The sequence below is a fragment of the Dermacentor andersoni genome, chromosome 7 (genome assembly GCF_023375885.2).
Source record: "Dermacentor andersoni chromosome 7, qqDerAnde1_hic_scaffold, whole genome shotgun sequence".
In the NCBI taxonomy this organism is placed as follows: Eukaryota; Metazoa; Arthropoda; class Arachnida; order Ixodida; family Ixodidae; genus Dermacentor; species Dermacentor andersoni.
The window spans coordinates 22274053-22299246 of NC_092820.1; the positions used below are offsets into that span (position 1 = coordinate 22274053).

At 51.6% G+C, this 25194-nt stretch overlaps 1 protein-coding gene and 1 pseudogene across 3 annotated transcripts in view; both read right to left on the bottom strand.

The window, feature by feature from the left end:
* LOC126535619 (uncharacterized) overlaps positions 1-25194 on the bottom strand; it is a 381164-nt gene that overhangs the window by 280704 nt on the left and 75266 nt on the right. For all 3 annotated transcript variants that reach the window (XM_055073166.2, XM_055073165.2, XM_055073168.2), the window contains exon 2: positions 5623-5821. In XM_055073166.2, the coding sequence (XP_054929141.2) occupies positions 5623-5730 (108 nt within the window). In that variant the 5' untranslated portion in view covers positions 5731-5821. The remainder of the gene's footprint in view (positions 1-5622; positions 5822-25194) is intronic.
* On the bottom strand, positions 3254-4520 carry LOC140219454 (uncharacterized; annotated as a pseudogene).

Consider the following 25194-nt stretch of genomic DNA (forward strand, 5'->3'; position numbering starts at 1 on the left):
CAAAAGTGCAGGTTCCGCGCTAGATATTCTCTTGAGCACTGAGACGAGAGTTGCATCGCTGCGCTCAACAAGGCCATTACTTGACGCACGGTAGAGAACAGAGAAATGCTTTTGAATGCCATGAAGTCTGAGGAAGCATTTAAATTCATGGAAATCGAAGGCACGACCGTGATCTGACAAACAGTCATCATAGACGCCATAGCGATAGAATACAGAATACAACTGCTGAATTGCTTCATTAGTGTTCGTTGTGGACATAGCAGCAGGTACTATGATGTGGGTAGCAAAGTCGGTGACGTTCAGGATGTACTTACTGCTATCGCCGATAGGCATTGCAATGTGGTCCATGGCAACCGCATTAAATGGCACTTCAGTCGTTGGCATAAAGCACATTTTCCCACGTTTCTTGTGGTAGGGCGGTTGTAAGCTTGACAAATTTGACAGCCTTGCACATATTGAGTAACCGTAGAGGTCATGTGTGGCCACCAATAGCGATCTTGCTGCTTCTTAACTGCATGCTTTGCACTCATATGTCCATTGTCGTCGTGAGCCATTTCAAGAATGGGCTGGCATAGCTTAGAGGGCGCAACAATGGTGTTCAGACCGGACGGCCTGCAATTATACAGGATGTCATCCACAATGAGGAAGTCAGCACCTCCCTCACTGCTGATTAACAGCTGTTGTCGTATGGATGAACATTCTTGGTCGTCTTGTTGAAGCTGATGCAGCGTTGTCATGGAATCAAATTTGGTGCATGAAAGGCGGGACAGCATGTCGGCAACAACATTCTGATTCCCTGGCTTGTGTTGAACTGTAAAGTCAGATTCGACCAGGTCCATCAGCATGCCCGTAAACCGGAGGGAGGTCTTCATATTTGTGGTGAGGCAGGCCACAGTCCAATTATCCGTCTGGAGGAAAAACTTCCTGTTTATGAGGTATGGACGGAACTTCAAACAGATTGGATATGAACTGCCACACATTCCCAAACATTGCTGTGCAAGTTCTTTTCAGTAGCTGAGAGCCCTCGGCTGGCATGTTCGATGACATCTTCATGAGCGCACTGACGTTGAGCTAGCACAGCACCAAGCACCACGGCAGAGGCATCGTTGTCACAGTAGTAGGGGCAAAAGGGTCAAAATGACCAAGGATGGGAGCTGAAGTTAATGTTGTTCGACGGGCTTCGAAGGCAGATTCACAAGCTGGAGTCCACTTGTAGATCCCACTTCTGACAATTCCCTGAAGAGGCGCTGAAATCTTGGCAAAGTTGGGGATGAATCTCCTATAAAATTTTGCCGTCTGTAGCCAGGATAGCACTGACTTAGCATTCGTTGGCACGGGTACCTTCAAGATTGCTTCAACTTTCGTCGGGTTTGGTTGCTTGCCTTCTTGGGAGAGCACATATCCCAGGCATGTCAAGGATGGGACTGCAATCTGGCAATTGGCGAGTGTGACCTTGAAGCCACATTTCAGAAGGAGACTAAGAACTTCCTGTAGCAAGTCCTTGAGGAAGTTGGTGGCAAACAGAAGGATATCAGCAAGGTATACGCGAATGCCACAGTTCGCATGTCGCGGCTTCAGTAGTCGAAAGATACTTTGCATGACTTTCTGAAAGGTTTCAGGGGCATTCTTTAGACCAAAGGGCATCCTAGTCCACTGAAAGGTGCCATGGTGTGTGATGAACGATGTCTTAGGCTGATCTTCCTTGTGTACTCGAATTTGCCAGTAGGCAAATTTCAGGTCTAAGGATCCGAAGAGGGAACATCCAGCGATGTCGTCCATATTATCCACAGCACGGGTAAGCGGCTGGGCTACGCTGATGGTCTGCTTATTGAGAGGAATGTAGTTTACACAGAGGCGCTTTTTGTTGCCTCTTGAAACGCCAACTGCAGGAAAGGCCCATGGGCTTGAAGATAGCATGATGATATTTTTTAAGAGCTCATTGGTTTGTTCCTCAATAACTGCTCTACGATCAGCAGCATAACGGTATGGTTGTCGGCTATACGGCAGGGCTCCAGGGACAATATCAATGGAATGTTCAGCTCCCTCAAAAAGACCCAGGTCACTGTCGTCAGTAGCGAAGAGCCCCATATGTTGCCCAAGCATTTCCCGGATGACAGCTGCCTCTCCTGTGGTGAGCTGTCTACCGACTTTTGCCCCACGCAGGATACAGCTTGTCTCGTTTGTTGTGGAGTTGCCTGGAAAGTGGTGGGACTCGCCGACACTGTTGTTCTCAAGTATTGGTTCACGACATGCCAGGGACAGCTATGGCGGTTGGTTGTTATCTGCAAGGGGTTCGAGCTGCAGGCCTCCAGTGGTAAAGTGCGTTGAAGCCAACAAGGGCTGGGTGTGGAGAAATACGGCATTAGACATTCTTGGTAAAACTTTTTTATGACAGAATAGAACGGTCTTTGTGCGTGGATGGTGAAGTTCTGTGAGTTTTGGTGGCTTCACAACGAGTTCTGCCCGAGCAGCTTTAAACCAGTCTTCTCCGAGGATCAAGGGTAGGGGGTTACGGGGAAGCACTGTCAGATTTACAATCGCAGAGATGGTTCAAAGTGAAATGCAAATCGACATTATACCTGCGGGCATCACTGTACCTCCGCCCGCGACATAGATAGGAGGCTTTGTCCAAGGTAACAAGGCAGATGATGGGACAAGGTCTTTCGTCAATATGGTTATCTTAGAGCCACTGTCTGCGAAGGCGTATACAGTTCCAACACATGTTACATGAGCTTCCATACAGCGCTCTGCACGAGTGATCCCTGTAGACAAGAAATGGCCGCAGTATGGGGATGGCTGTTGTCTGGGAGTCTCTGGCGTGTAGCTCGGGGTGCAGGCCATCTGGAAGTCAGGTGGTCTAACTGTCGGCAATTGAAACACGTGGCTGTTCTGGCATCTTGGCCACTACGGTATGCTGGTGCACCATACTGAGCGTAGGTGGCCGCAACCTTGGCTTCCCGCTCGTGCACGGGCATGTCGGCAATGCACTGGCGCGGGCGGGAAGGCGGTGGAGTGGCGGGCTGTTGCCTGGAGTGTGGAGGCGGCTGGTCTGGATTCTTCAACGCTGAAGATCTAGGCGGGTAATCATGCTGCGACTTGCACTGGGGCTCGGCAGGCAATGGGCTGGAGTAGGGCTGCATTCAGGCGTACTGAGCGCATCTGCGATGCACGTCGCCATAAAATCGCTTACGGTAGTGGGTTGGCTGGCAGCGATGGTGGCAATAACGTGCTGCTCACGTAAGCCTTGAAGAAGTTAGTCTATCTTCTGCCCCTCGGAAAGCTGGACAGGGCATTGTTCCACCAGTCGCAATTTCGCAAAGGCGTATTGGTTTAACTTGAGGACGCGCTCCTTCCACTCAAATGAGGGAAAGCTCAGAGGATAAAGTCTTCTTGAGCGCGTTGCTCCATTCCTGCCATGTCACATACTGGTTGCTGAATGTCAAGTGCCAATTGTGAGCTCTACCCTTCAATTTGCTAGAAACGATGAGGCGAGTAGTGGCGTCATCCCAAGAGGCGAGTTGTTGTACTCGACGTACTTCGTCAAGCCATGCGTTGACATTTTGTCTGGGGGATTCGTGAAAGTGTGGAATCGATACTGAAAGGTTGGGCAATGTCGTTACAACTGTCGAAGGCCGGGGCAAGTGCTCCATCAAAGCCGCGAGGACTTGAATAGTGGCAGGATCAAATGAAAAGCTTGCGACCGACGGCGTTTGGTCCGGCATCGGACTCGGTTGACGGATTGCTTGGATATCGGCGTGCAAGCGCTGAATAAGATCCTCTTTCGTACCGGACGTGTTCAAGTTGCGTCTTTTGAGTTCTTCTCTGAGAACCTCTACACTCAGGCGAGACATGGTCGCCGTGTCCAATTCATGCCAATAAATTCCAGGCACAATTAAGTATGGTTGTGGCGACAGCTAGCTTGAGTCGAACGCCGGAGTAGGCTTAGCTTTGTTTCAGAAGTTTGGTCGGCGTTGGAGGCTGAGCAGGCTTAGCTCTGTTTCAGAAGTTGGAACGGCGCTCTAGGTTTGGCTTAAAAGAACGCGTCGAACGGGGCAAAGGCTTAGAAGACTGTTCATGACGATGTTAAATGGCTTGGAAGGTTTAGATTATTCGCTAATGGGTTTGGAGGCTTTGGTTACTCGATTATCGTTGGACAAAGGCGGGCTTGATGAGATGCCAAGATGCAGACGTGCAGTTGCTGAGGCTCGTCGTCGACTGCGCCAGATGTGAGGCTCGAGGGCGAACGACTCAAAGCACACGGGCACTGTCTGTTGGCAATTACATGTTTAATAACGACAGTAACGGAAAACACTGCGGCGCGACAGTGCGACGCTCGCACACGCACACAAAACGGTCATTTCACAGGCAACGCGCCCCGTTCTCTGCAGTCTCTGCTGGCGTCTCACCAGGCGAAATAGTAAACGGAGCAGCTGCGGGTACTGCCATCTGTCTAGAGACACAGGAGATAGGCAGTGCGGGATGGCTGACACCTCACACGATGTTCCGGTAGCGAGTGACATGGTCGGAACCGTAGTGAATGAAGCAGCCGTTCCGGAGCTCCGTGATGGGTACAGGGAACAACCACCACCTCGACCACAAAGTTTTTACGTGAAACTACACGAGGAGTGACTATTTACAATGTATTTACAGTGAAGTACACAGCAGCAACCAAGATGGTGGACAGCCTGCGCACCAGACATCATCACCTTCAGCCTGGCTACGCCCACTGCAGGGGAAAGGCCTCTCCCATACTTCTCCAACTACCCCGGTCACGTGCTAATTGTGCCCATGTTGTCCCTGAAAACTTCTTAATCTCATCCGCCCACCTAACTTTCTGCCACCCCCTGCAACACTTCCCTTCTGTTGGAATCGAGTCCGTAACCCTTAATGACCATCGGTTATCTTCCCTCCTCATTGTCAGTTATCTTCCTTGTCATGTCCTGCCCATGACCATTTCTTTTTCTTGATTTCAGCTAAGACGTCAGTAACTCGCGTTTGTCCCCTCACTCAATCTGCTCTTTTCTTATCCCTTAATGTTACACCTATCATTCTTCTTTCCACCAAACATACCCGTCTTCTTTGTCGTCTGCTACAGGCAGACAATTCTGTCTCTCTCGGATTGTGTTGGCTTCGTAAAAATATCTACCTAGGTGTAGGTTTAGGCTGATCTGGCCTCTTCGAAGCATTAGGTTCAGGGATACCAAGGGGATGTAAACATATCCGCAATAGAGAATAGTAACAGGCGATCGGAGGTTTGGTGGCAGAAATCTATGGAGACCACAGACATCTGATGCGTACAGAAACAATGTTCCCAACGGTAATTGAGAATGTTTGACGCTGGGAATTCTGTGTGTGTGTTCTTTAAAAAGAAGATAGGCAAAATAAGAAGACCAAGAGCTGGTGGCGAAACCCACAGGCCCGTTTCAAAGGAGTCGCGGATAGCATTCATTCACCCAACTATCCTAGCCTTCTTGTCTGCCTAGTGCTGTACCTACTGTCACGGCCCACTATAAAGCTAAAGTTTGCACACTTCATGACGTGAGAGCGACACCGAAAGGAAGCCTGCATTTTCAGGTCCGCCTATAAATGCTATTAGGTGGATGAGGCAAGCTGCATACGCACCAACCCGAAGCCTCCACCGGCGCGAATCTTCTCTGTGCACCAAGGCCTTGGACGGGGAACCGCGGGTCGGCCAGCCAGTAGACGGTGGGGCAGCGAGGCGGCCGCCATCGCACCGCTTGGCGACTCCGCTGCTTCCAGCCCGCCCGCCTCGTCGTCCAGCAGTGTGGCCGCGTCACCAAACCGGTACGCCAGAGCGCGCCTGCAACGAGGAATGCAAAATATTTCGAGGGAGCTTTAAGAATGACTTACCCAAAGTTAGTGTCCAAACGCACACAGACATTTCCTGGGGGCAGCCTTGCTAAGCTGACTGGAGCCGCACAAAGATGGTAGATGGATCATACTATGACCAAATCTGTAAAGGGCACCTCACCTGGCCCGAAAGCTAATTTTGCTTATACGCTGGAAGTTGTTACGTGACCTTTAGGGAGCGTTATAGCGCAAAATTTTTTAAATCGCCTTATTAATAGCCGATAGAAATATTTCAGTGTCGCGAACCCATGCTTCCATGAGGCGAGCTCGACTACCAAGTCAGACACCCCCTTCACTTGCCCCGTCTAACCTCTGCAAGCGAAATTCCTTCCTGGCGTTCTCCCATACCGGACCTCGAGGATCGCGTGATGCATACAACACGGGCACCGTCTTCATTTTTTTCTACTCCCTTTTTTTCGGCGTTGTAAACTTCAGCTGAAGTCTTCGCGCGCGAGCTGTTGTGATTGTCTCGTTTCGTGCAGGGCTCGATTTTGCGCGCTGTGCACGAGGACACTTGACTAGTGGTATAAGTCTGTGCTACACGAATACTGAGGCAGGCCCAAGCGGATCACAGAGCATGATCGTGCGCTGCAACGCGGTAGAAAATGAAAGTTTCGGAGTCTGCGCGCGCAAATGCACAATGTGGGAACAAGCAGACGAAATGTAAGTACAACTCTCTTGGTGCGATGCATAGTCAAACAAAAACATGCAGACATTTGGTTTTTGTGTTTTATTATTTCTTTAAGATTTATTTCGTCTATTCTAGCAACCTAATACACAAATAACAGATGTTGGCTGGAATAATTCTCGAAGTCACGTGTCACCACGAGCGACGTCACAGCGCGAACACGTGTGCGTAGGCGCACTAGCACGTGTACGTCATCCTTAGGCTTCGAGCGCAGCGGCCGCGAGGAGAAGGGAAAACAGCGTTCGTTTTGAAATTTCAGATTTTTCTGCGGCGCGTAGCGATGTAATACTTTGCAGATACGATCGTTATCGCGTATTGTATGTGCTGCGCTTGTCAGCTAAATATGGCCAGATCTGGTGAGTGGCCCACCGTGGTCGAAGATGTCTCTAAAACCAGCATTGCGGCAAGGGCACTTGTCTTCGAAAAGATTGCAACTTTCCTTTGACTCCACAAAGAATATATATATATTGTACTGCAAAATAAGGAGCAGTGGGGCTGTGGCTAGGAGAGAGGCAACGACGACGAGACAGAACAGCCTTGTTTCGGTGCTCGATCGGCTACACTACCTCTCGCTGCTCCGACGTTCTAGTCGCGAACGCTTACTGCTCAACGTGCTTCGCGACATTTGGTGGAAGGTGCTGGACCTTTTGCAAACCTGGAACTCCGAAGCCGGACGATCCTTGTCGCATCTCCCATGCCTGAGGAGACTAGTCCTACCGCGCCACCCATGGCACCGCCTCTGGTCGTCTGTCCTGGTGCGCCACGCCAACGGGATCCTCCCATATCAAATGGAACTGACGATCATGACACAGAGGACTGGCTGTCATCGTGCAACCGAGTGAGTGCCCAAAACAAATGGTCTGAAGCTGACAAGCTTGGTTACGTACCATTCTATCTTTCCGGGGTCGCCCATCTTTGGTTCCGCAACCATGAGGCTGACTTTTCCAACTGGACAGCATTCCGAACGGCACTTCAAGAAGTCTTCGGTCGCCCTGCTGTGCGCAAACTTTGGGTTGAACAACAGCTTCGCTGTCGTGCCCAACAAAAGGCCGAAACTTTTACGAGCTACATTGAAGATGTAGCTGACATTTGCCGGCGTATCAACCCAGATATTACCTAAGATGACAAGGTCAAGAACATCTTGAAAGGCATAGAAGATGACGCCTTCCAAATGCTCTTGGCAAGCAATCCTCAGACGGTCAACGACCTCATAACGCTTTGCCAGAGCTATGAGGAGCTGCGCAAATAACGGATTTCTACGCGCCGAGCTGTCGGTCCGGACGTCGCGCTTTCAGCTCTGAGTGATGGTGTCACTTCTACTCCTTGCAGTTCGGAAATTTTCGACAAAATCAAGCAATTTGAATGAGAAGAAGTGGCACGCCAACTCTCTCTTCTACCAGTCAGTCCAACCTCAGAGCCGCGCTTGTCTCCCGATCTCCGTCAGGTGATACAAGAAGTCGCTAACACAGTACCACTTGCTCATCAACCGCCTCCTACGCCTGTGCCACTTAAGTACGCTGCCGTTGTCGCGAATCCAAGGCCTCCGTCTGCAGGTATTCAATCCAGACTTACGAGCGCCTTTACCCCACCTCCGCAAGCAGCTGCAACATATGCGCCGCCCGCCAAGCAGCTACTGGCCGCCACAGCAGCCCGTGCGCCCACCTTGCCAATATTTCCACCAGCCTCCGCCCGCTGTTCTCAATTCATGGCGCACCCATGACAATCGGCCTATCTGTTATTCGTGCGGCCTACTGGGCATGTAGCACGGCTGCGCCGCCGGCGTGGATGGTATCTTTCCGATTCTCTGAGGGCACAAAGCAACGGTTTCGACTCTCCGTCCCGTTCCGCTACTGCCGCTCCGCCCTTCGAAACCTAGCCTCCTCCTTCGCGACCCTTCCATACCCGTCGGTCTCCGTCTCCCCGTCGGCGTTCTCTGTCGCCGCTTACCCGTCGCCCTGAAGCTATCCGAGAGGAAAACTAAGGACCGTAGTTCCGGAGGCAAGAATTGCGATCTCAGCGAACTCCTCAAGACCTCATTTATTTCCTGCGAACATCCTTGAAATTTATGCAGAAGACATTGCCGTTCATGCGCTTGTAGACACGGGAGCAGCAATATCAGTGATTTCGAACCAGCTTCGTCTTACCGTTAGAAAAGTCGCGGCGATATACTCAGCCATTTCTTTACGCACAGGAAGCGCTGCGCCGATTGAACCCTTAGGGAAGTGTACCGTGCGTGTTGTTATAAGCGGCGCTTTATACCATGTTGAGTTCGTTGTTCTGTCTCGCTGCTCCCATGGCATGATTTTAGGATGGGACTTTCTGTCCTCTCATCATGCCGTTATAGATTGTGCCCGTGCTGAACTCGCACTGTCGTCATTCGGCACCAACGTTTTCGAAGATACTGATGACGCTTCCGGTCGTGTGCGTCGCTGCCGACACCGAGATTCCTCCATACTCTGCCACACTTGTACCCGCTTCCTGCGTTGGGTTTTCCGTCTCCACAGTTCTTTTCACGCCGTCTAAGCTTGTTGCTCGCCGTCAACCTTTCTTGCTTCCTTTTGCCCTTCTTGCCATTCGTCAAGGTTCCAGCGCACTTTATGTATCGAAACTGTTTCCTTGCCCTGCTAGCCTGCTCCACTATGAGTGTCTTGGTTATGTCGACGAAATCGAACCAAGCTTCTTTTACGATGTGCCTGACGACCCGGCTTCTCCTCCGGTTGACGCTCTGGCCCTTCAAGTTTCTCCTCCCACGCCGCCGTGTGACCCAACGTTTTACCAGTGTATGGATCGCAACCTCACTCCAGCGCAGCACACCCAGATCGTCCATCTTCTAGACCGCTTTCGCACGTCATTCGACCTACAAAAATCTCGCTTATGCCGTACTTCCACTGTTGTCCATCACAATGACACCGGCAACCATGCACCTTTACGCCACAGGCCGTATCGTGTATCCGCCACGGAGCGTAGCGTGATCGCTGAGCAAGTTGCAGACATGCTCCAACGCGGTGTCATACAGCCTTCACACGGTCCCTGGGCTTCTCCTGTAGTGCTGGTAAAAAAAGAAAGATGGCACAATTCGCTTTTGCGAGGACCACCGGCGACTTAATAAGATCACACGCTTATCCGTTACCCCGTATTGACGACGCGCTAGACTGCCTCCAAGGCGCCGAATTCTACTCTTCGTTAGACTTACGATCCGGGTACTGGCAAGTGCCAGTAGCTGAGTGAGACCGTTCGAAAACGGCCTTCATCACGCCTGACGGTTTATTTTATTTCACCGTGATGCCATTTGGCCTGTGTAACGCGCCTGCCACATTTGAAAGAATGATGGACAACATCTTGCGCGGCCTCAAATGGCAGATATGCCTGTGTTATCTGGACGACATCGTTATCTTTTCACCGGACTTTCCTACCCACTTACTTCGACTTGAACGCGTCCTAAAGGGCATCGCCGATGGTGGCCACCAGCTTAACTTGAAGAAGTGTCACTTCACTGCCCGGCAGCTGCTCATCCTCGGCCATGTCATGTCGAAAGAAGGTGTACTCCCTGATCCGGCGAAACTACAAGCTGTTGCCCAATTTCCCCGACCAATGACCTCGAAGGAACTGTGCAGCTTCATTGGGTTAGCGTCATACTTTCGCCGTTTCATCCGCAATTTTGCCACCATAATAGCACCTTTAACGCAGGTTCTTCGTAGTGGCCCCAACCTGGTCACCGGATTGCGATGCCGCCTTCACGAAGGTGCGTCGTCTCTTGACGTCACCACCAATCCTGCGCCATTTCGACCCAAGTGCTCCAACTGAAATACATACGGATGCCAGTGGCGCTGGTCTTGGGGCCGTTCTCGCTCAGAGAAAGGCTGGCTTCGACGAGTACGTCGTTGCCTTTGGCAGTCGTGCACTCACTATACCTGAATCGAACTATTCTGTCACAGAAAAGGAATGCCTGGCTATAATTTGGGCTATAACCAAATTCCGTCCGTATCTTTATTGCCGTCCATTTGGCGTGATAACTGATCACCGTTCTCTGTGATGGCTGTCGTCCTTAAAAGAACCGTCGTGTCGTCTTCCTCGATGGGCTCTTCGACAGCAGGAGTATGACATTCGCGTGCTGTACCGTTCTGGCCGAAAACACTCGGATGCGGATGCCTTGTCTCGTTCGCCACTAACAGACGAGGCTAGCTCCCCGAAGGCCTCATAGTCCGAGTCTTCCCTTGCTGCCACGGACATTCTTCCGGAGCAGAAGAAAGACCCATGGATTGTGTCCATGCTGTGTTTCTTGTCCAGCCCATCGACACCCACTACCAATCGCGCATTACGCCGCCAAGCACATCACTTCTCCATTCGCCACGGGCTCTTGTACCGTCGTAACTATCTTCCGGACGGCCGAAAGGGGTTGCTTGTCATCCCGCGGCAACTGCGTCCTGGTATTTGTGCAGCGTTCCACGACGATCCCCAGTGCGCGCATGCAGGTGTAGTGAAGACATACGCGCGTCTACGCCTTCGTTACTACTGGCGGGGGATGTATCAATTCATCCGTCATTATGTCCGCTCCTGTCTCGTTTGCCAACGCCGTAAAGATCCCTCTCGTCGTTCAACCGCTACATTGCAGCCTTTGCCTTGCCCAGCACGTGCTTTTGATCGAGTAGGCATCGACATTTATGGACCTCTGCCAACCACATCAGACGGAAATCGCTGGGTAATCGTGGCCATCGACCATATTACGCGATATGCGGAAACTTCTCCTTTGTCCAGCGCTTCTGCACGTGACGTCGCCTGGTTTCTCCTGCACCACATCATCCTTCGCCATGGAGCCCCCAGGGAATTACTCAGTGACAGAGGCCGTGTCTTCCTCTCCGACGTCATCGAGGCTCTCCTCAAAGAATGCCGCATCATTCATCGCACCAGTACTGCGTGTCATCCACAGACTAATGGCATGATCGAGCGCTTTAATCACAATCTTGGTGACATGCTGGCCATGCTGGGACATGCCGACCAAACCAAACGGCACCATGTTCTACCTTTTCTGACCTACGCTTACAACACCGCCACGCAGACTACCGCGGGATTTTCGCCCTTCTTTCTCCTGTACGGACGCGAACCTTTTTCCACAATGGATACTATCCTTCCGTACCGCCCTGACTCCACGGAAACAACTACCCTATCCGAAGCTGCTGCACACGCAGAAGAGTGTCGCAAGCTTTCCCGTATATTTACGTCAGAAGACTAGCAACGCCAGAAGCACCATCGAAAAACTTCCAATGCTCCTCTATCCTATGCTCCCGGCTCGCTAGTGTGGCTTTGGGTTCCAGCCCATACCCCTGGACTGTCACCGAAACTCGCGTCGATCAACCAAACGTCACCAGTCAACTATATTGTGGAACCCCTCGAGCTACCTTTGGATCATCGCCGTCGAGGACGCGATATTGTGCATGCCCAGCGTCTCAAGCCCAACTATGATCCTCCTGTGTTGTCCTACCCGTAGGTCGCCGGGACGGCTTCCTTTTCTGCGGGAGGGATAACTGTGCTGTAAAATAAGGAGCAGTGTGGCTGCGGCTAGGAGAGAGACAACGATGACGAGAAAGAACAACCTTGTTTCGGTGCTCGATCGGCTACACTACCTCTCGCTGCTCCGACGCTCTAGTCGCGAACGCTTACTGCTCAAAGCGCGTCGCGACAACATATATATATATATATATATATATATATATATATTGTAAGGAAGATTACGAACGTGCGCGCCGCAGCAGCATCGGCAGCATCAAGTGCGCACAGAGGCTCGAGCTCGGGGACTGTGCTCGGTGCATCGTAGAACCGGCGGTCGCTACGAATCCCAATAAACCTCCTTTATAAGTGGTGGAGCCGTGCGGGGTAACGTTCCACTCTACCATCCTGGAACTCCGTTCTCGGACGCTACCCTCTGCCATGCCGGACGCCGACCAGCAGACTCTTCCATCGCCACCAGTGCCTTGCGCTGGCACCGTTCGCCAGCGGGAGCCTCCCACCTTCAGCGGAACCGACGACAACGACATTGAAGAGTGGCTGTCGTCCTACGAACGGGTGTGCGTTCACAACAAATGGAATGACTCGGACAAGCTGGCTTACGTATCATTCTACCTCGTGGGCGTGGCCAGTCTCTGGTTCAGAAATGATGAAAGGGGTATCCGAAGGTGGTCGGCGCTCAAGACGTCGATTACAGAAGTATTTGATCAACCCGCCGTCAGGAAACTCCGAGCCGAGCAGCGTTTGCGTACACGGGCACAGGACACGGGTGAGACATCACCAGATATATAGAAGACGTTCTCGATTTGTGCAGGCGCGTGAACGCTGCAATGACGGAAGCGGAAAAGATCAAGCACATCATGAAGGGAAACGACGATGACGCGTTCCAAATGCTTCTGGCTAAGGACCCGCGCACTGTTGGCGACGTCATCAGCTTGTGCCAGAACTATGATGAATTGCGTAAGCAGCGAGCTCTGACAAGGCGACATCCCACACCAAATGCGGCATCCCTAGATTCCCTCTGCAGCCTTACCACCCGCCCAGAACAAGCCTCCCTGATAACGCAAATCAAGGATTTCGTCCGCGAAGAAGTCGCACGACAGCTATCTCTGGTGTCCGCCACTCAGGAGTCTGCCAGCACTTTACCGTCTCATATCCGTAACGTGATCCATGAAGAGGTCGCGGAAGCGCTGCCGGCTGTTCACCAGCAGGATGTCGTGACTACACCAGTCACTTATGCTACGGTTGCTGCAATGGCCTCTCGCAGTGTGCCCGTGCGTCGCTTCCAGCAGCCTGTGCACCACCCTCCCCCTCCCATCCCCTGGATCACCACTGCCGTCGCTAACCCGTGGCGTACGCCGGACAATCGCCCTAGATGCTTCGCATGTAGGTATCCCGGTCATGTCGCAAGGTTCTGCCGCCGCCGATCGCAGGCGTTCGATGACAATCGCCGAGCGCCCTATGTGCCGCCTGATGCAAATGCGCCTTACGAACCCTTCGACCCATCACCAGCTCGCTCCCAGACTCATCGCCATCCTCGCTTCGAACGCCTCCGGTCACCCTCCCCACGTCGCCGATCGCTTTCCCCTATGCGTCGACGACCCGTCTCTAACGAAGAGGGAAACTAGACGACGCAGTTCCGGAGGCAAGAACTGCGCAAGTGTCCACATGCCGAAGTCCTCCTCCTTTACCTGCCAATGTAATTGATGTGTTTATCGAAGATGTCGTTACAGTCGCCTTAGTCGATACCGGTGCCGCTATTTCAGTTATGGATGCCAGGTTTTGCCGTTCGCTTCGTAAAGTGACGACGTCTCTGTCTGGATTGTCGCTCCGAACGGCGAGTGCTCAACCCATTCGCCCTACCGCTGCTTGTACTGCCCGTGTTATCATACAGAACGTTTTGTACACGATTGAACTCATAGTTCTTTCATCGTGCTCCCACACAGTTATTCTAGGATGGGATTTTCTCTCACGCCACAATGCCATCATCAATTGCGCTCGGGCTGAGATTGAACTTTTCCACCTTGGTGACCTGGCCTCGGTCGATGCTTATCCTGCCGCTAAAATTGTCGTGAAAGAAGACACCTGTATCCCCCCGTGCTCTTCAGCATTCGTACCAGTCTTCTGTAGTACCATATCCGATGGGACGGTCTTCTTCATGCCCTCTCATCACTTTGTTACCCGAAAAATGCTTCCTTTGCCCTTTGCAGCTCTTGAGCTTGCCGCCAGTGTGAGCACGATGCCCATTTACAATCATCTTTCATCGCCGCTATCACTGCTCCGCCGCGAATGCCTTGGTTACGTCGAGTCGGTCGATTCAACACGAATTGTCTCCGTCCACGACGAAGTGTCTTCTACTGCTGCCCATGAACTGAGTGGCCTCTCCGTACCAGACTCAACATCGACTGGTGTGTTCAGCCCATTCATCGCCGAAGATCTGACGCATTCGCAGCGATCTCAACGTGTGGCAATCCTTCAGCACTTCCGCCTTTCTTTCGACGTTGCGCAAACCTCTCTTGGCCGTGCATCGACAGTCAAGCATTACATCGACACTGGCACTCACTCACCCCTGCGACAAAGACCATATCTCGTGTCCGCTACGGAACGTCGCGTCACTGCAGACCAGGTCGATGACATGCTCCGTCAAAGCGTCATTCAACCTTCCCAAAGCCCATGGGCCTCTTCCGTGGTCCTCGTCACAAAGAAAGATGATTCCATCCGCTTCTGTGTTGACTTTCTACGGTTGAACAAGATCACGCTGAAGGACGTCTACCCATTACCACGCATCGATGATGCTCTGGACTGTTTGCAGGGAGCCGAGTTCTTTTCTTCGCTGGATTTGCGGTCAGGCTACTGGCACGTTCCGATGGCAGAGGCCGATCGCCCGAAAACTGCCTTTGTTACACCAGACGGCTTGTATCAATTCACCGTCATGCCTTTCGGACTTCGCATCGCACCTGCTGCGTTCGAAAGAATGACGGATAATGTTGTGCGTGGCATCAAATGGAAAATATGTCTTTGCTATCTTGACGATATTGTGGTGTTCGCCCCTGATTTCGCAGCACACGTGCTCCGCCTCCAGCACGTACTCACTTGCTTGACCAACGCCGTGTTGCAACTTAACTTGAAGAAGTGTCGATTTTCTATTCGTCAGCTAACAATTTTAGGCCATGTCATGTCAAAGGAGGGCATTCACCCGGATCCCGAGAAGCTACGTGGTGTTACTGCGTTCCCAAAACCTACTACTGTGAAAGAGCTACGCAGTTTTATCGGCTTTTGCTCTTAGTTCCGACGATTCCTTCGAAACTTTGCGTCAATTATATCGCCTCTCACGCAGATCCTTGGTGGCGCTAGAGATCTCTCATCATGGTCTCCAGAGTGTGACGACGCCTTCGCAACCTTGCGCCGTCTTGTCACGACGCCACCCATTCTTCGCCATTTTGACCCACAAGCGCCAAGCGAAATCCATACCGATGCAAGCGGTGTAGGCCTTGGCACTGTGTTGGCACAGCGTCAACCTGGCCACCCAGAATACGTCGTCGCATACGCGAGTCGCACGTTAACCAAGGCGGAGACCAATTACAGCGTTACAGAAAAGGAGTGTTTGGCCATTGTGTGGGCGCTTGGCAAGTTTCGCCCATATTTATACGGCCGATCTTTTGACGCAGTGACCGGCCACCACGCACTATGTTGGCTGTCGACGCTCAAAGATCCATCGGGCCGCCTTGCCCGCTGGACATTGCGAATCCAAGAAAACGACATCCGCGTGGTGTACCGTTCCGGGCCAAAGCACTCCGACGCTGACGCGCTATACCGATCACCGCTTCCCCCGAAGGCCAGTCATGACTCCCCCTGCGAGTCCACATTATCCTCTCTGGACGTTGACACTATCGCTGCTGCACAGCGTAATGATCCCTGGACTGCATCTCTGCTCGACCTTCTCTCGGATACGTCAAAAGTTCCAGCGTCACGTACGCTTCGGCGCCAAGTGCCTCATTTTGCGATTCGCGACCAGCTACTATATCGACGCAACTATGCCCCAGAGGGACGCACCTGGTTACTCGTCATTCCGAGAATCTTGCGATCAGTGCTCTGCTCCTCGTTCCACGTCGACCCTCAGTGTGGTCATGCGGGAGTCTTCAAGACCTACAAAAGACTTCGACACCGCTATTACTGGCGGGGAATGTATAATTTCATTAGAAAGTTCGTCCGCTCTTGTCATGAGTGCCAACGCTGGAAAGCGCCACCGCACAACTCCGGCGGTGAACTCCAGCCTTTACAATGCCCATCCCGACCCTTTGATTGCGTGGGCATAGATCTCTACGGGCCACTTCCGTTGACTCCTGCCAGCAACAGGTGGATAATCGTTGCGGTAGACCACTTAACCCGTTATTCGGAGACTGCTGCTCTACCAAATGCTACAGCGCAGGAGGTCGCCGATTTCCTACTTCGCCGTTTTCTCCTTCGTCATGAAGGTCCACGTGAACTTTTAAGCGATAGAGGCCGCGCCTTCTTATCTGAAGTCATCGAACAACTGCTTGCTGAATGCGCTATTGTTCATCGTAAATGCACTACTTATCAGCCACAGACTAACAGTACCACGGAACGCTTTAATCGAACTCTTGGTGATATGCTCGCCATGTATGTCTCACCTGATCACTCTAATTGGGACCTAGTTCTTCCGTTTGTCACCTACGCCTACAACACCGCGACTCAGGCCACTACCGGATTCTCACCCCTTTACCTTCTTTACGGCCGTCATCCTTCGCACACCATCGACACCATTCTGCCCTACCGGCCGGACCCATCCGAATGCCTGCCGATCTCGGAAGCCGCCAGACAAGCAGAGGAATGTCGCCAGCTTGCCCGCCGATTCACCTCGGACGACCAGAACCGCCAAAAAGCCGTTCACGATGGCCAGAACTCGACTCCCACTTTTCTCCCTGGCGCTCTCGTCTGGTTGTTAGTGCCACACCGCACGCCTGGGCTCGCTTCAAAACTCCTTCCGAAGTACGACGGTCCATACCGCGTTCTCGAGAAAACATCACCCGTTAATTACCTGGTTGAGCCGCTAACGCCGCCGTCCGACATGCGACGTCGTAACCGCGAAGTCGTTCATGTTCAGCGTCTCAAGCCGTATCACGATTCTACCGTCCTTCCAGACAACTAAGTCGCCAGGATGGCTCCTTTGTTTCCGCGGGGCCATTGTAAGGAAGATAATGAACTTGCGCACACAGTGAGCAGCATCGGCTGCATCAAGCGCGCAGCAGAGGCTCGAGCTCAGGGACTGTGCGCGGTGCATCGTTGAACCGGCGGTCGCTACGAACCCCAATAAACCTCCTTTGTAATAAATATATATATATATATATATATATATATATATATATATATACGACGGTCAGACGGACCAACTTTCACGGGTTTCGAACCTATGGGCCCACTCTCGCAAGGCAAGTGTCTCCCACTGGGTTAAACACCCACTTTTTAGTTTTGTTATTGTGTGGCAATGTGTGTAGTGTCACAATAAGTTGCATTACGTTTAGAGACATCACAGACAGATGCATACATGCTACGCAGTCAAATGAAAGCTGAAAAATTCAGGTAAAGAGACACAAACGTCCAAATTCGAGATCCATTCAGGAACGGGATCAATAGTTGCAACCACAGTACCCACTTGAGCAGCCTCTTCTCGAAAGACAAACCTTGTCGAGGGAGGTGGCTTGGCATGTGCGTCTATCGTTCGGCTCCTCCAAAATGAACTAAAGCAGCCACGCTTGCACAAGATTAGTATATGCGAACCACATTGACACGTGTACTTCTTTATCTTTATCGGGTGACCGCGTTTCACCGCCTAACAAATGTTATCGCACAGCGCAGGACGCGCTTGCATGTATCGCAAGTTTCTCGAAAGTTATCGATGGTCTTACCCGCTGTCTGTTGTCACCGAACCTTGTGTAAATTGATGTAGAACTTTCTGGAAGACACGCGGGTCCCAGCGATAACTCTGGAACCTTCGATGACTGATGTATAAAAGCCAACGCGCTTGAGCCGCTGATTAGATTTTCGACGATCGCCGAATGTGTTCGCAGCTATCGTTGTTCATTGAGTGTAGCCTGCTTTTGAGGGCGTAAGTTAGCCCAATGAAACGCTAGTTTCGTTGATCACAGTTTTTCTGCATTCTTCACCGTCACTATTACGTGACGATATGAATGTGTTGTACCGGCGCTACAAAACAAACGTCAAACTAGAACAGTTTCTGTCAAGGCATTCTTGAAACATTTGGTGATAGCGGAATAATAGCCGCTATCACCAAATGCGACATGTATAGCCGACTTGGAGCATCGTAGATATCAGGAAAATACCGCCTCAGCGAAAATTTAATGCCAAACACGCCACATCCCTGATCCGTTTGGGCGGTCGCGGGATGTGCCTTCCATTGGGGTGTTCCTTCACCTAACGAAATGCAAACCATCTCCGAGGGCCCAAGCTCTTCATTTCGCGCAACACACACAGATAAGCAGTCAGTGAGATGATAAGGATGATTACGATTGATGAGGGGTTGTATGGATCTTATCGCGGTTGATAATGGCTCGAAGCGGATGGATAAAGTGATAAAGAGTGATAAGGGCTTATAATGGTCGCAGCAGTTCTCATAAGATTAATAAGCACTGATAAAAGCCGCTGTGGTTGCTTAGTGACTATGGTGTTGAGCTGCTAAGCACGAGGTCGCGGGATCTAATCCCGGCGATGACGGTCGCATTTCGGGGGGGGGGGGGGGGGCGCAAAATGCGAAAGCCCGCGCGGACTTAGATTTAGGTGCACGTTAGAGAACGACAGGTGGTCAAAATTTCCGTCCAAAGTCCCGGAGTCCCCCATTGTGGCGTGTCTTATAATTAGATCGGGGTTACGGCACGCAAACCAGACAATTTCATCCTCAATTTAAGCACCGATAAGGGTCGGATCAAGCCTGATAAGGTTAATGAGAACCGGTATGAGTTGGATCACGTCCTATATTGTTTACAAGGACATATCCTCATCATCATCATTATCATCAGCCTGGCTACACCTCCTGCAGGGCAAAGGCATCTCCCATCATGCTTCTCCAACTACCCCGATCATATGCAAATTGCGGCCATGTTGTCCCTTAAAACTTCTTAATTTCATCCACCCACCTAACTATCTGCTGCCCCCTGCTACGTTTCCCTTCTTTTGGAATTCAGTCCGTAACCCTTAATGACCATCGGTTATCTTCCCTCCTCATTACATGTCCTGCCCATGCCCATTTATTTTTCTTGATTTAAACTAAGATGTCCTTACCTCGCGTTTGTTCCCTTACCGAATCTGCTCTTTTCTTATCCCTTAATGTTACACCCATCATTCTTCTTCCGATAGCTCGCTGCGTCGTCCGCAATTTAAGTAGAACCCTTTTCGTAAGCCTCCAGGTTTCTGCCCCGTAGGTGAGTACTGGTAAAAGACAGCCGTTATAGACTTTTCTTTTGAGGCATAATGACAAACTCCTGTTCATGATCTGAGAATGCCTGCCAAACGCACCCCAGCTCATTCTTATTCTGATTATTTCAATCTCATGATTCGAATCCGCTTTCACTACCTGCCCTAAGTAGATGTATTCCCCCACCACTTCCAGTGCTTCGCTGCCTATCGTAAACTGCTGTTCTCTTCTGAGATTGTCAAAGATTACTTTAGTTTTCTGCAGATTAATTTTTAGACCCACCCTTCTGCTTTGCCTGTGCAGGTCAGTGCGCATGCATTGTAGTTAGTCTCCTGAGTTACTAAGCAAGCCTATATCATCAGTGAATGGCAAGGTAACTCTTATCCCCAATTTTTCCTGATCCAGGTCTCTGAATACCTCCTGTAAACCCGCTGTGAATAGCATCGGAGAGATCGTACCTCCCTGCCTGACGCCCTTCTTTATTGGGATTTTGTTGTTTTCTTCATGGAGGACTACGGTGGTCGTGGAGCCGCTATAAATATTGCCGCGACGCCATCTGTGCCCAACCACGTTGACGACGACGACGATGACATTGTGTGTGCAAGCGGGGTGCTGGAGAAGAAGAAACGTAAACTGAACGCTTGTTCTAATTGTCTAGATTAAATACCGCTCTCCGCTCTTGTCTCAAGTGAGCCGTGACGCTGGTGGTGGTGCTGGATATCGCATCATCGCCTAATGATAGGGACGACTCCTGCGAGTAGCCCTGCATCCAGCCCTTCAAGACATTATCCACGCGTCGAGTCACCTGTGCACCGCGCAAGCCGCCGTCTGCAAGGTCTGTGCCCAGAATTCGGTCTCTTGCAACGAACTTCGTCAGAGACCACACCGACTCAGGAAATGGCGCTTGCAAGTCCAACACAGGTGACTGTCCAAAACAATCTAGTCCCCACAAGCTTCCACGGTGACACGTACGAAGACGCCGAAGAATGGCTGGACCAGTACGAACGCGTAGCTAAGGTCAATCAGTGGCGTCGCGGCATTCACGTCGCGTCGCGGACCAGAAGCTTTTCAATGTCTACTTGGCTCTTGAAGGTAGCGCAAGGACGTGGTTCCTAAACCGCGAGGCACATTTGAACAACGTGGGACGAATTTTGCCGTCGGCTACTTGACACCTTCGGAAGCACTGATCACCGAGATAATGCACAACGCCTCCTCGAGTTGCGCATTCAGAAGCCCAACGAAAGTGTCTCCATATTTGCCGAGGACATGTCTCGTTTGTTTCGCCGCGCGGATCCCAACATGCCGGATTCGAAGAAGCTGAGCCATCTCATGCGCGGCGTCAAAGAACAGCTATTCGCTGGTCTCGTGCGTTACCCGCCTACCACAGTGGAACAATTCATTAAGGAAGCCACAGCAATTGAGTGGGCGCTCCAGCAGGGTTGCCGGCAATACGAACGCCTGACTAACGATGCGCCTGCAGGAGCCGCAGTACTCACAGTGACAGAAGAGACCTCGCTACGTCAACTGATAAGAGAGATTGAGCGCGAGGAGATTGCGAAGCAAACTGTGACACCGAAGGAGTTTACTGTTGCTTCGGTCGCTGAAGTTGTTTGCCAAGAAATTCAGCATGCATTGGCATCTCCTGAGCCACTCCCTGAACTGTGTCCCGAGCCGCGCTTCGAGCCACGCGCATATAGCTGCGCAGACGCTGCCCGTGGGCCGCTTTCTACCGTGCCGGTACAGCAGCACCACCAGCGGCCACCTATTGCTGCCTGGATACAGAGGGAGCATTTCAGGCGACCCCAGCTTCGCAGGACCGGCGTATGGCGCACTGCAGATTGCCGACCATTGTGTTTTCACTGTGGCGAACATGGGCACATTTATCGCTTTTGCCCTCATCGTCAGGGTGGCATCCAGGAAATGTCCCCTGCCACTCCGCACGAGTTTCCAGAGAGACATCCACGCTTCGACGACAGTGTCACTCGGGAAGAAGGCAGCTCAGCTAATCTTCGGTCGCGCTCGCCGTCTCCATTACGTTATCCTTCGCCAAATCGTCGCAGTTTCGCCGACGTAGTACAAGGCCGCTCTCCAAACCCACGGCGAGGAAACTGAAATCAGCGACCTCCGGGGGGAAGGTTGCAAGTCGTCGAACTGCCCAAAATCTCTCAATATTACTGAGACACGAGCAGAGCAACCCGGAGAAACGGGACGCCGACGAATTTGTAAGTGCCGATCTACTCTTAACGACTGATGGGCACGACGTGACAGCTTTAGTTGATATTGGCGCAGACTTTTCGATAATGAGTGAGCAGTTGGCAGACCGGCTTAAGAAAGTCAAAATGCAATGGACGAGCCCTTATATTCGAAATGCCGGGGGCCAGATAATGATAACTACAGGAAAATGTACTGCACGGCTCCCGATAGGAAATACAGCTTTTGTCGCCGCTTTATGATTTTAAAAGAGTGCTGCAGATCACTCATCCTTGGAATGGACTTCTTGCGGGAGTACGGCGCCGTGGTTAACATTCGGGACGGCGAGATAACCTTGCCATTTAGTACAGACACGAGCCAAGATGAAGAGCACCGACGTGCATCATTACGTGTCGCCGGCGACGACGTCCGCATACCACCACTATCATGCAGTCTTGTCTCCATCAGTTGTGGAGAACAGTTTAACAAGGACGGTGTAGCCGACCAACTAACTGCACTTCTGCTCCATCAAGGTGTTGCCAAGGCTCGGGGTATCGTCAGCCTAATCGGCGGTCGCACAGAGGCACTACTGACAAATTTTACCCATGAACGCCGGCACATCAGTAAAGGGACCGATGTGGCATACCTTGACGAAATTGACCACGTCCAACACAGCTTTGCTGTAAAAGAGGAATCAACCACGGATACACTGCCACCTACACCCATGGTCAACGTTGACCCAGGCTTAGCGCCACAACAGAAACAAAGGATCAGAGATCTGATTGACCATATTAAGGACTGCTTCTCTACAACGTCCCGAGTGCGCCAAACACCACTGACGAAACACCACATCATTACGGAGGAAACAGCAAGAGCGTGAAGCAATACAGCAGTAAGTCAAGAAAATGCTACAAAATGATGTCATCCAGCCGTCGAAAAGCCCTTGGGCATCGCCCGTGGTACTCGTTAAGAAGAAGGATGGTAGCCTGAGGTTTTGTATCGATCATCGCAAGCTCCATCGGGTTACGAAAAAAGATGTGTATCCGTTACCACGCATCGACGATTCCCTCGACAGGCTACGGCATGCACATTACTTCTCATCAATGGACTTAAAAAGTGGATACTGGCAAATAGCGGTCGATGATCGGGATCGCGAAAAGACTGCGTTTGTGACGCCGGATGGGCTCTATGAATTCAAAGTTCTCCCTTTTGGTTTGTGCTCCGCCCCAGCCACGTTCCAAAGGCTAATGGATACTGTTCTTTCAGACCTTAAGTGGAAGACTTGTTAGTAACCTAGACGACGTGATTCTTTATTCGGCCACATTTGATGCACATCTCAGTCGGCTACGGCCAGTTCTTCAAGCCATACGGTCCGCTGGGCTTACCATAAAACCTGAAAAGTGCTACTTTGGCTATGAAGGCCTACAGTTTTTGGGTCACGTTGTAAGTCACACAGCTGTCAGACGTGATCCTGAGAAAATCGCAGCCGTCGCAAAGTTTTCAAGGCCTACGGACAAGAAAGCAGTCAGACGCTTCCTGGGCCTATGCGCACATTATCGGCGATTTATTGCGGGTTTTGCACGCATCGCCTCACCGCTCACCTGCCTAACCAGAGAAGATGTCACGTTTGTGTGGGGCGAGGAGCAGGAGGCGGCATTTCACGAGTTGCGGCACCATCTACAAGCTGCGCCTGTTCTTGCCCACTTTGACATGGATACGCCGATAATGATCCACACCGACGCCAGCAACGTGGGTCTAGGCGCCGTCCTTGTTCAGCGGCAAGACGGCGCTGAGCGAGTCATCGCTTACGCGAGTAGAACACTGTCACGTGCCGAGTCGAACTACTCCACCACAGAGAAGGAATGCTTGGCTGTAGTATGGGCCGTTACCAGGTTCCGCCCGTACATATATGGCTGCCCATTTCAAGTCATAAGTGACCACCAATCTCTGTTGGCTGACCAACATGAAAGATCCATCGGCACGGTTGGCACGCTGGAGCCTACGGCTTCAAGAGTAGGACATGACAGTTGTCTATAAATCGGGAAGGCGGCACTTAGACGCTGACAGCCTTTCCAGATCGCCGATCGGGTCGTCAGGCCGAGATGATGACGAATCCGCAGGATTTTTAGGGGTTGTTGGTGCGGCCACCATCTCTCAAGAACAGCAAGAGGACCAGGAGGTCGCTTCAATAAATGATTTCTTAGACGGCCGTACAACAAACAAGCCCAGATTGTTCTCAAAGAACTTATCATCGTTCTGCATACGCAACAGTGTTCTTTTTAGGAGGAACGTCTCTTCAACAGGGAAGAGATATCTACTGGTCGTCCCTAAAACTCTCCGCAATGAAATCTTGCAGGCTTGTCACAATGAAGCTACCTCGGGCCACCTAGGCCACAAGAACATTAGAACGGATCAAAGAGAAGTACTACTGGTCACGGCTCGAGACACAGGTGAAGCACTATGTTGAAACGTGCCTTGACTGTCAGCAACGAAAAGTTCCACCTACGAAACCTGCCGGACTATTACATCCCGTTCAAGTGCCGGAAACGCCGTTTGCACAAATTGGGATGGACCTTTTGGGCCCATTCCCAATATCAACTGCCGGAAATAAGGGGATCATAGTTGCGACAGAGAACCTTACGCGTTATGCAGAAACCAAGGCACTTCCGAGCAGCACAGCAGCCGAAGTCGCACAGTTCTTCATCGAAAACGTTGTCCTGAGGCACGGTGCTCCAGTGGTCATCGTAACCGACAGGGGAACCGCTTTCACGGCTGAACTTTTGCGAACTGTACCCACGCTCAGTGGCACGGCACACAGAAGGACGACAGCTTATCACCCGCAAAGCAATGGACTTACGGAGCGCCTCAACAAGACTCTCGCAGACATGCTGTGCATGTATGTCGATGTGGAACACAAGAACTGGGAGCAGATATTATCCTACGTAACGTTTGCTTATAATACGGCTCGGCAAGAAACAACAAGAATGACGCCATTCAGTCTCCTCCACGGTCGAGAAGTGGCTACAGTGCTGGATGCTATGCTTCTTCGTGATTCCAGCGTTTCCGAGACTGACGCCGCAGATTTTACAGAGCGTACCGAAGAAGCAAGAAAGCTCGCGCGCATTCGCATAACTAGCCAGCAAAACCATGATGCACGACGTTAGAATCAACGCCATCGATGCGTCGTCTACCAGCCCGGCCATAGAGTCTGGGTTTGGGCTCCAGTACGCCGCCGAGGCCTCGCGGAGAAACTTCTGCGCCAATACTTCGGACCGTACAAGCTTCTACGACGCCTTAGCGACGTCAACTATGAAGTCGTTCTTGACAGCCAATCCTGCTCGAGGCGCCGTCAGGACCTGCCTGAGACTGTGCACGTGGTGCGCATGAAACCTTATTTTGCTGAATGACATGGACACTCGGCTGGTCGGCTGGACACCGGGTGCTACCCGCCGAGCATCGGGACGATGCTCCTTCTGAAGGGGGGGCAAATGCC